At 44.0% G+C, this 12189-nt stretch overlaps 1 protein-coding gene and 1 long non-coding RNA gene across 2 annotated transcripts in view; one reads left to right on the top strand and one right to left on the bottom strand.

The window, feature by feature from the left end:
- Positions 1-12189, bottom strand: part of LOC135274874 (uncharacterized) — a 128566-nt gene that overhangs the window by 48848 nt on the left and 67529 nt on the right. The gene's annotated exons all lie outside the window — the stretch shown is intronic.
- The window catches only part of ZNF366 (zinc finger protein 366), a 66947-nt gene that overhangs the window by 37566 nt on the left and 17192 nt on the right, over positions 1-12189 (top strand). The window contains exon 2 of the mRNA XM_012462183.2: positions 7601-8946. Within this exon, the coding sequence (XP_012317606.2) occupies positions 7615-8946 (1332 nt within the window). The 5' untranslated portion in view covers positions 7601-7614. The remainder of the gene's footprint in view (positions 1-7600; positions 8947-12189) is intronic.

The following is a 12189-nucleotide window of genomic DNA, read 5'->3' as shown; positions in this document are numbered from 1 at the left end:
GCATTTTCTTGTATATTTCTTTTATATTTTTAAACTTATTTTTAATTTAAATTCAGTAAAATTCATTCATTTCTTTAAGTTTTGACAAATACAGAGTTGTGTAATTATCACCACAAGCAAAATACAAAATATTTCCATCAACTTCTCCCCAGCTAATATTTCCTGAGTTATACTTTTAAAATAGGTTCCTTCCACAGATGGCTAACCTCATCAATGATGCGTTGATTCTCAGCACTTTTGCTTGCAGAGAGTCATATTTTCTGGTATTACCTGCCAATTCTGGAGCCCAGAACACTGACTATACTGTCATTTCCAGAGTTGGACAAAATGAAGCTTTCTAACATGTATATGCATTTTTTGTGTAGCTAGGAGTAAGTTTATCAAATTTATTTGATCTATGAACATAAACAAACAACATATATTCAAAGACATTCCCTCCAAAGAAAGTTGGAGAAAAATTCTAACATTCTAGTTAGAGCACCATCTATAAGAGATACACTAACTCTGAGGGTTGGAGAAGAGAATTGCTAAGTCATATCTCCAATTCATTTCCTTCCTTTAAATGGGTCACGAGAACAGAGATAACCCCAACACACTAGCAGCTGTTTCAAGTTCACTCCCGCTTTCCAGAAACTGGCCTAGGTATTCAGCACTTAAAAAAAAACTTTCCTAAATGAAACCCACATCTATTTTAACCTATACAAGTTAGTAGCTGAATCTGTTGTTGATAATTTTTTTACTAAGTGCTTCTGAAACATATATGTTTAAGATACACAAATAGTAAATATGCATGTTCATTATGGACAATTTAAAAAATATACAACTAAACTTGACTTTATGTTATGTCTTGGTGGTATTTAGGAACTTTCAAAAAATTAATTTTGTGAGTTCAATTGGCTATTTCATATGTGAACGAGTCTCATCACCAATTAATATTTTCTGGCCACCTAGAGGACTCTGCTCATGCCATGGGCTGCCAGATTATTTTTATAACCAAATTGGAGGAATTAGGGTTTATAAATTAAATGGGGGCCAGAAGGGCATCTGGAAGGGTCCTGGGGCCTGGTCCAGCATCTGGTTACCTCTTTTTGATTCTACCACGGACCCTGAGAGTGACAAGGGAGAACATTCACTTTTTTGACCGCATATTGCTCCATTTGCTAGCTATGTTTCAAACCCCTTCTATTCCTGCCAATCACAGGAATGCCAGACTGAATCATTATTTGCCAAATATCTACAAATGAAGAACACAGCAGTACAAGTTCATATATATTAAGACAATTGTGTTGAAACATTAGAACATTTCATTTTAAGACTTAAAAATCCCTCTTCAGAGGAGCCTCCCTAGGAGGTCCTTTGTATGAACAGAGAGGATAACCGCCAGTCCATGTCTCTCCTCTTCTGCCTTCCTGTGGTCCTCCCCCACCCCCCACCCTTTGCTTCTCTTCACACTGCTGTTTATTCTCACCGTTTTCCTTGACTCTCATCTTTTCTCTGCTTCCACCTGTGTTGAGAACAGAGTTCTGAGCTACATCACATAAGTAAACTGCCACGCTCATATTACAAGGGAAGTTAGGGCCTCCAAAAGTAAAATGTAACATTTTCCAATGAAAATGGGAAAGCTTCAAGGAATAAAGAGTTCATTTTCTCTCTTTCATGGAAGAGTGAATATTCTTTCGTGAATTTCAAGACCAAAGGAAGTCAGTGTAGTGGAGGAGACATAAATAGATTTGCCTGTGGCATGCTGGCTCACTGTGACTCTTCTAAGAACATTTACTGGAATGACCTTCAATTTGAATGAGAACAACAAAATACCAGTAATTTTGTCTGGGGAATATTTATATTTTGGTGCATTAGGTGAATTCCCAATTAAAGAGCATTATTAGCAGCATATTTCCCCTCAAACTAAATGTGGTTTCATCTTGGTTAGTCCTTGCATTTCTTTCATTGGTCCTTGTGGGTCGAAGAGGAGGTCTTGGTTTTGGTTTTAAAATTCATTCATTCCCTGTTTCTTCATAACCAACTCTTATAGATAATACCAGTTAAGAAAGCTATCTTGAGTCCCAGATTTTTTTAATACAGATCAACCCAATATTTTCCTTTTCAAACTATTTGTTTCTTGATTTATAGCCTATTGGGTTTGGATGATGCATTGTAGAAAGCCAGGGACCTTAGAATAATGCCTGACCATAACAACGAAAATGAATGATCATTCTAAAGTCTTCTCCTCCTTACTAGTACAAAGAGCAGGCTGCTACTAATTTCCCAAACATTATTTTTAGGTGGAAGAGTGCAGGGTGACCATCCGCTCCTGGTTTACATTTCCCTTTCTCAATCCAGGGGTCTTTCTTTCTACCTCTGACTGCCCTTTGGACTTTTCAGGAATCTGTTTTCTGACTGGGTTGCAGAACCTGATGGCACTTTGATAATGGCTCTCCAGCATTAGTGTAGCCAGAATTTAGGGCTTATCCTGAATCTGAGAGTTAGTTCAGAGAATAGTGCCCTTGGATGAGGAGGGTAAGCAACAGCTCACACAAAGCGTGTGTTTCAAGTTCTTTTCATAATAACTACCTAAGAACTTATAAGTGTGCTGATGATTTCATTAGGGACACAACAGAGGTCATCTGCAGTCTAAATAATGCAAGACAAAATTAAACATTTTAAAGCTTCATGGGGAGACTTTAAAGAACCACCCATTTCTTCTTTCGTCCCAAAGTGGTTGATGGGGCATCTATTTTGAGCCAGGCACCATTCCAAGAACTGAAGATGCAGCAGTGAATGAAACAGACCCAGTCCCTGTCTTCACAGTCAAGCAGGAATTGTAAGAGCTGGTTTGCTAATGTTGATCCAGCACTATTTTAGTGTCTGAGACTTGGGGTTTGACAAACAGGTCCTCCTATCCCTAGGAAGGTGACCTCTGATATTAGATTAGAGGCAGTGTTTCAGTTTCTCACACACTGGCTGAATAGCTCAAGAGACCAGCCTTTGCTTCAACTCCCCGTTCATCACAGCAGTCTATTGTTAATATATGCTTGTAGATATCTCCATAATAGCAAAGAAAGCCATAAAGAAGGGATGGGGAGGTATTCTTTAACTACATGGTTTATTGCCACATGGAATGAGTAAACTCATCCTAGCCTTACCCATGGCCTTTCTGAGTGTGGCTCATCTTCACTGCTGTGACAAGACCAACTCAGGATAAATGGGTAAAGTCTTGGTTAACCTGCAAAGCAGAGGCCCAGATGCCATCGATGGTGATCAAGAGCTTCAGCTTAGAAAACAGACATGATGTCAGAGAGCATCAAACCACTGATCGCAACCCAGCCCCCAACTCCTGTCCATCTTTCTCACTCCTTAAGTGCAGCATACTGTCTAGTGTTTAACATACTTTCTCATACACGCTCTAAATTTCCAACAACCCTGTGGGGATATCCTAACTCCCATTTCATGGATGAGAAAATCAAACCTCAAAAGTAACTTAGTCTCCCACAGTCGCTAGCACAAAGCCAACATTCCAACCTAGACTTTCAGGCCCCAAACCAACACTCTTTCCATTATCCCATACCCAGCGGCTTTTACATTTTCAGTTCTTTCTTCTTGCGTGTTGTTTCAACTCTTCCTGGTGGGGAACTGTCTTACAACCTGCTGGTTTTCTCCAGGGCCTCTGGAGGCAGCCATGGATCAATGACTCAGAGGAGGGCTTGCCTCTCCTCCCCATGTTTTGGGTCTCCTAACCAGATTGCCACCCCCAAGCCTCTCCTGCCTCCTACATAAGAATCCTGTCAGTTCTATGGGTGCCTGTGGATCTATTTTTAAAAATAGGGAGAAGCATGTGGGTGGTACACATCGAGGTTTTCCAGGAATCTATTAATATATTTTGCTGAGGACATCCAGAATTTTAACTTGACTGATTTCAAGATAAATTATCTCCTTAGGGAGATATCCTTCCCCTGCTTTTCCCTTCAACACTTCCCTTCCCCAGGATGGATTTGTTTTCTGGATTTTGTTGTTGTTGTTTTACCTCCTAGGGCTTCTCCGTATCACCTGGTGCTGGGGCTCAAAAGCAGAGATATTAATAGCTAGAAGCAGCCACAGCTGATTTCTCTCTCAAGCAGGACGAGGAGAAATCAGATCTAGTTCTCCTTGACCTCTGTAGGGACTGGTGATGCTCCTTAAGATCTTTATGAAGAAAGGCATCTGTATTCAGAAAGGGACTGCCGTTTTAAATGTAAAAATTTCCGTGGATTGAGCCTACTTTATCAAAACCTTCTGGGTTTCTAATTTTATTCTTGTGTGCACAGACTACTATTTTAAGAGTGGGAGAATTATCATATATACACACAGAAACTGAAGGAAATAAATATTATGAGATTAAAATATGTAAAAAATTAAAATGTACATACCTAAAGTCTCTGTATTTGGGAACATAATTGCGTCATTTATGTTTAAAAAGATAACCACATCATCTTTGTTTCAACCTGTTTTTTTTTTTTTTTGCTTTACTAGGACAATGGTGATAAAAATTCAAATGCTAAAAATAAATATGCTTTTGAGATTAACATGATATTGGGAGTATATTACAACTCCTAATGTATTAAAAGGAAACAATTACTTGATTATGTCATAACTAAAAACAAAAATATTAAACAAAAGCAATAATAACATGCATAGACTGAAATACCTTCCGTTTCAAAATTAGTGATAACATTCCTTTCCAAATCGGTAGCTTTCCAGTATAAGCTACACCACGTTGTATAAAGATACAACATGCCATTAGCCATGCATGTTTAAGTACCTTCTTAATAACAAAATACACAGGAAACTCAGTAAGTTTTGACCCAAGTTCTGACATGTTTCTTTTTCACTAATTCTCAACCCAAGCTCTCTAGTATGTACTAGGAATTGTTGCCTCTTTCAATCAGAGGAAAATTCTAAAAAGAGAACGAGTTTGCTTCCCGATGGGCTCTGCAGTGGTTTGCCATAGGCACTTGTAGTCTGGAAGAGTCTTTTCCAATCTGAGTAGCCTTTCTACAAAAAGAAATTTCTCTCCCAAGGGGTTATAAAACCAACTGTGTTCCATATGAAATCATAAGGAAAGGATCGCCATTTTTCCCTCCAATTAAGCAGGACACATTTAGTCTTGTTGAAAGTCAATTATTTTTATAGATACAACAAATTCTTGGGCCAGGGCCACACCCTTTATAACTCCATGTGAATCTAGAGATCAGGACCTGCTGGATTGCAAGCTAAGAGATGATTTAGTAAACAAGAAAAACCTCAAAGAACCTCTGCTTCCCCATCCTCCTGCTGGTCCTTTCTGATAGCAGCAGCACGACTCTCATTTCATCCACCCACACCCCTCCGGGTCTCATAAAGCTAGACATTTCATTCTCCCACTGCCTTCGTGACTTCCTACAATTGCCTGGACCTTGAGGCAGCAGTGGAAGAAGATCTAGCATTGCAGTAAGAATTTTAGGAGTAGACCCTGCTGGAGGAAAGTCCCGTGGCCCGCTGGGCTCAGCTCAGCACCCCGACCCCTGGCTGCCTTGTGGGAATAAGCAGACAAATTGAGGGGAAAAAAAAAGAATTTTAAGAGGAAGCAAAGCTGACACAGGCTGGGCCTCTCATTTGTTGGACACACAAGTTCTTGCTCATAATGATCAAGCCCAAAACCCATGGTAAGAAAGACAAGCCAGGGCTATCTTTCCACTCACATAAACACAAAGCAAATATTAAGCATTATTTTGTCATTCTCTGTCCAGTTTCACATACAGCTTTAAATAATGCCCAGATAGTCATATAATAAGGACACATCTTTTTTCCTCATTGTATTGTCTGTGTATAGACTTGGTAACAAAATTTTAAAAGGCTCATTTTTGTTTTAATTGTACTGTAGCTCTCCAGCCTCTCAAAAAGACACACAAGCAATTTAAGAATTTAGGAATATCTAGATAATTGTAAAAGCTGTATCTGAATCACCAAAGATCATAGAAAATCACTGAAAGCTGTTGGTCCTCTCACCCCTGGGACCCTTACTCCATATGACCTTGTTTATAGATAGTCCCAGGGGCCAGAGCCCTGAGTTAGTCTGAGACCCTATGTCAGCCCTGTCTCCAGTGGCCCTACATCAGACCTTACACCTGGCCAAACCAACTGGCTCCATGGGAGCCTCTGATGAGCAAAAGGGATTGATCCCATTCAAACTCAGAGGCCTTGGGTAGAACTGACCTTCACTGGAAATGTGGAGTTGGCACTTAGTTCATTCTGTCAGTATCCATATGAGGAAGACAGAAATCTGACAAGGACGGACACAGTGGCTCATGCCTATAATCTCAGCACTTTGGGAGGCTGAGGTGGGCAGTTCACTTGAGGTCAGGAGTTTAAGACCAGCCTGGCCAACATGGTGAAACCCCGTCCCTACTAAAAATACAAAAATTAGCTGGGCATGGTGATGTGTGTCTGTAATTCCAGCTACTCGGGAGGCTGAGGCACAAGAATCGCTTAAACCCAGGAGGTGGAGGTTGCAGTGAGCTGAGATTGTGCCACTGCACTCCAGCCTGGGTGACAGAGCAAGACTCCATCTTCAAAAAAAAAAAAAAGAAAAGTGGTAAGGAGAAATGTGAAAAACCCAACGCTTGGTTCAGACTCTGGTCCTACCACTGGCTCTTTCAGACATGTCCATGTTCCATGTCACCAGGACACAGTAACCGGCTGTATCAGCAGGGGAAATGTCAGGCACCACAGGAGTTACCAAGGCTGCCCTTTACTTTAACATGTACCTGAAAGGAGAGACCCATGTGCAGCTTTATTTCACATAATAAAGGAATATTTCATCCCAGATTGCTTCACGTTGAAGATTGGAATGTGTATATTGCCAAGATAACTTTATAACATTGAGATACTCAAAATGCTTTTTAAAATCATGTTGATGTCATTCACTCCCTATGCCTTAGTAGCACACCTTACTCAGAGTGGATACTCAGAAACGATTAGGTCTGAGTTAAGCCTTAACATCCCTTTTTCTATGAGGCCTTGAACATCCTCATTTTCCAGCAGCAAAGGCCCAAGCAAGGGAGTAGCAGTGAAAATTGGTTGCCTTACAGAAAAAAAAGAGATCCTAAAAATCACTTTCCAATCACCATTAGTAGATGAAATTACATCTCAGATTGAACAGCTGCAGCAGAATGGGTCCAGTCTTCACTTCTTCAGCGAGTGTTTGTGTCACTTGAGAATGTCATTTCATTTATCTGGACCTTGGTACCCTCATCTTAAATGGGGACAATGACCAGATGAGTGCTCAGGTTTCTTCCCAAACTAGTCCACTCCCCTTCCTACCATCACCTCTTGTGGTTTTGTGGCGGGATTTACACTGGAGCCTAATTTGATTCAGCCCTAGGGTCACCCCAACAGACCATTGCTATCCATATTGATAACTGGAGATAGGTAATATTTTGAACAGCCCTAGGATAAATGAGGGTCCATATTAAGCAAGTATTAGTTTTCATAAATTAGTACTGATAAATAACCAAAACCCTTAAGGGAAAAGAGGATTTAAATCAAAACAAAACTCCAAAACACAAAAGTTTCTTTCTCTTTAAAGGAAAATTGCCAAGGATGCAGAAGGAAATGAAGATGATCAAAGATGAGGATGTGCATTTCAACTTGGCTGTGAAGAAGACCCCCTCCTTTCCCCACTGCCTTCAGCCAGTGGCTTCTCGGGGAAAGGCTCCCCAAAGACACCCCTTCCCAGAAGCTCTCCGAGGACCCTTTTCCCAGTTTCGATATGAACCTCCTCCAGGAGACATAGATGGGTTCCCCGGGGTCTTCGAAGGAGGCGGGTCTAGGAAACGGAAGAGCATGCCCACAAAGATGCCCTATAATCACCCTGCAGAAGAAGCCACCCTCGCCCTCCACTCCGAGGAAAACAAAAACCGCGGCCTTCCCAACCTCCCTCTGCTGTTCCCTCAGCCCCCGCGCCCCAAGTATGACTCTCAGATGATCGACCTGTGCAACGCGGGCTTCCAATTCTACCGCAGCCTGGAACACCTGGGGAGCAAGCCCGTCAAGCAGGAGCCCATTAAGCCCAGCGCCATGTGGCCCCAGCCGACGCCCACTCCATTCCTGCCCGCGCCCTACCCCTACTACCCCAAACTCCACCCAGGCCTCATGTTCCCCTTCTTCGTGCCCTCGTCCTCGCCCTTCCCCTTCAGCCGGCACACTTTCCTGCCCAAGCAGCCCCCGGAACCTCTGCTGCCCCGAAAAGCCGAGCCCCAGGAGAGCGAGGAGACCAAGCAGAAAGTGGAGAGGGTGGATGTGAACGTGCAGATCGACGACAGCTACTACGTGGACGTGGGCGGCGCGCAGAAGCGCTGGCAATGCCCCACCTGTGAGAAGTCCTACACCTCCAAGTACAACCTGGTCACCCACATCCTGGGCCACAGCGGAATCAAGCCGCACGCGTGCACGCACTGTGGGAAGCTCTTCAAGCAGCTCAGCCACCTGCACACCCACATGCTGACCCACCAGGGCACGCGGCCCCACAAGTGCCAGGTGTGCCACAAGGCCTTCACCCAGACCAGCCACCTGAAGCGCCACATGATGCAGCACAGCGAGGTGAAGCCGCACAACTGCCGCGTGTGCGGCCGCGGCTTCGCCTACCCCAGCGAGCTCAAGGCCCACGAGGCCAAGCACGCCAGCGGGCGCGAGAACATCTGTGTGGAGTGCGGCCTCGACTTCCCCACCTTGGCCCAGCTGAAGAGACACCTCACCACGCACCGGGGCCCCATCCAGTACAACTGCTCCGAGTGCGACAAGACCTTCCAGTACCCGAGCCAGCTACAGAACCACATGATGAAGCACAAGGACATCCGGCCCTACATCTGCTCCGAGTGCGGCATGGAGTTCGTGCAGCCGCACCACCTCAAGCAGCACTCGCTCACCCACAAGGTACCGCGGGCCCCGGGCGGGGCGGGGCGGCGGGGGCCTGGGGAAGAGGAGCAGGCCCCGTGAGCAGACCCCTGGGGAGCCGGCGAGGACCTGTCCTGCTCCGCACCTGACCCTGAGAAGCTGGGCAACCCCAGACAAGCAGTCCTTCCTCACGTTTAAATAGGAGAGAACGATTTTCAACCAAGCCCTTTCCCCCCCGCCAGCCTTCTAGACTCTAAGGTAGGCCTAGAAATAAATAATGCAGACATTTGCAGAGAAGGATGAGGAAGGATGCTCCCTACCCTACAAGAATCTTGCAGATTCTATTTCTAGAAACTTCATCCAGGGCACTAGCATGAGTGTGTCATCAGACCCTAGATCAGCTCTGTGCCTGGGTTGTGCCAGGGAGCACCTTCTTCTAGAGAATTCTCTTGGTCTTCTACTGTTGAAGCAGTGGGAAACAATCTTTTGGGTTGTTTTCTCCCTCAACGGTGAGACCTGCTTCACACACAAGCTCTCCAAGGGAAGCGGAGCTTGGCGAGGCCGGCAGGGCCTATGCCTCCCTGTGTTGATCCTGTGCCTAGTTGGGTGAAGTGCCCTGTGCTTTATATTGCAGGAGGCATGAGAAAGTGTCCTTCTCTGTTTGGTTTTGTTTGATCTTCCCTGTACTCAGGTCTTCAAGGGGAAATACAGGCCCAAGAGTCTAAGCTCAGCCCAGTTGCAATCATAGCCCTGGAGTCACTCAGACTGAACTAAAACAAGGCCCTAGTGCTGTCCCTGAAATCTTACCCCAGCTAAGCTATTGGAACCTGCTTTGAGCCTCTAAGGGGAAGTTTTGCCCCCACTGACTCCTGCTCTCACACCCTTAAACTCAAGTGATTTTCTTGGCAGGAAAGACTTCTAGCAAGCCAGAGTTTCTAAAGCATTCTTTAATTCTGAAAGGTCAGCAGAGGACTTTGCCCAGCCAAGATAATGTTTCTGCTGTGCTATAATAGGTTTCATTTGTTAGGTTGGGACAAAACACAGCATTTTCTGGCTCTGCAGCAGAGATGAAATGTGTGGCTGCCTTGTGGGCTCTGCACAAACAGCTCCTGGCCTACAGGAGGCACCTGCAGATGCCATCCGGAGGGGAGTGCCTGCCAAGTGCAGGAACCATCAACAAAGGACCCAGACTGAGACTCAGCAGCAGAGGGGACCATTCGCTAACTTCAGGGGCTCCTGTATTTGTGGAAAAGGAATCAAAAGTGCATTTTAGAGCATATAAAGATCCTGTAAGATGGTAGAAAATGAAGTCAAGGCCGGGCGTGGTGGCTCACATCTGTAATCCCAGCACTTCAGGAGGCCAAGGCAGGCGGATCATGAGGTCAGGAGTTCAAAACTAGGGTGGCCAACATCGTGAAAACCCCATCTCTACTAAAAATACAAAAATTAGCCGGGCGTGGTGGCGGGTGCCTGTAATCCCAGCTACTTGGGAAGCTGAGGCAGGAGAATCGCTTGAATCCGGAAGGCAGAGGTTGCAGTGAGCCAAGACCATGCCATTGCACTTCAGCCTGGGCAACAGAGTGAGCCTCTGTCTCAAAAAAAAAAAAAGAAAGAAAGAAAGAAAATTAAGTCAAAATGGGAGAAACAGCCTGGTGTCTGAAATAAGTTTCATTTGAATTAGAAAACAACATGCATTTTAATTAGAGGTATCAGCAAACAGTGGGAGGTAGTATTTGTTGAACACTTGCTATATGACAGGTGTTTCACTCTTCCTTTAATCCTCATTTACTTGTCAACAACTGTAAGAGCTACCCCCGATCTGCAGATGAAGACACTGAGGCATGAGAGGTCACTCAGGAATCTCTGACACCAGCACTTGTGTCTTGGCCACTCTACAGTGAACACTTCCTCTTATCCACCTGCTTCCCTGTTCACACCCCTGAACACCTGACGGCCTCTGTCTCTGTGATTTCACTGATCCTATCGGAGAAACAACAGCTTCCTTTGCTGCCTCAAAGTTGTGTCCAGGCTCCTGTTCATTTGCACGCTAGGCCAGCCTACAGGTGAATCTTACTTTGGACACAGAATTCTCTTTAAAGAATTCTGAAAACAGTGATAAGTAGAAACTTCTCCTTGGTTTAAGGACAAATGGATCAGAGCCAAGCCCAGAGGAAACCTAAAATATGCTAAAATAAAATATAAAACCCATTAAGAAAACATTTTTCATTAATTTTATAATTTTAAACTCAGTGTTGGAATATGCACTACATTTAAAAAATTCATCTCCTTAGGCAGAATCAAACTTTAATTTCTAAAGGAGGTTGATTTCTAGGTCTCCTTATTAGCATAAATGCATACTCATGTACCATCATCTGGACTAGACAGTGCTTGAGTTAGAAAGCACTTAGGGTTCTCATGTCCCACCACTTCATCTTGAGATGAGAAGACTTCACTAAAAAAGGCCACAGGACTCATCTAAGGTTTTACAACCAGTAAATAGTTGGGCAGAGACCTGAATCCAGTCTTTAATACCATGGGCCTGTCAGAACTACAGAGTGGTACTTTCTTACCATGCCTCAAAGTAAAGAAATGGAAATATAGGCAGAGAGCCAGAGATGAGCTTGGAATCCCTCCTTCCCTCCTTCAGCCACTATGAATATCAGGGAATATGGATTTCATTAGGTACAGTTGTCAACTAAGTAACTTGTTCTAATCCTATGATAACCTTCAGTTTCATGCCCTCGTTCTCTAAACTTTTCTTTCCAAAAGTCATTCTGGGTCAAGATCTCTTGAGAGGTCTTTGCAGAGAAGTGATGGATAGTCAGGATTAGCTGTGAGTCCCTGGAAATGCTCTCAATTGAGGGCCTTAGTTCAAACACACCTTCATGCCACAGCAAGGAGACAAGAAAGCCTCCTGTCCTGTTTCCTAATTCAGAAAGCTAACTCCTGCCAAATTTCCTTATAAGGAGGAGCTGGCTTAGGGGAGGCTCCATATCCATGTCATGTGGAGGTCAGTGTGGCCTGTGGGAACCCGGGGGACCAACTTGAGAGGGTGATTATCAAGTTGTAATTTACCGAAGTATGGATATAAGTTGTTCTGGGATTTTCGAGTCTATTAATGAGAACCCAAGAGAACACTGGTTTCCATAAGGGAAATGATAATATCAGTTTAGAAGATTTTACTTTTTCATTATCATGAAAGACGGATTATAGATTCATGTTGCATATTAGCCCACAGTGCTCTTACCAAAAGCCTGTTAATCCTCAAGAACTATCACTGGA

Source organism: Aotus nancymaae, unplaced genomic scaffold, assembly GCF_030222135.1.
Source record: "Aotus nancymaae isolate 86718 unplaced genomic scaffold, 86718_ANA_hifiasm-v0.15.2.pri h1tg000014l, whole genome shotgun sequence".
Taxonomy (NCBI): Eukaryota; Metazoa; Chordata; class Mammalia; order Primates; family Aotidae; genus Aotus; species Aotus nancymaae.
The sequence above is the reverse complement of the archived record's forward strand: the minus strand, read 5'-3'. Positions and strand labels throughout refer to the sequence as shown.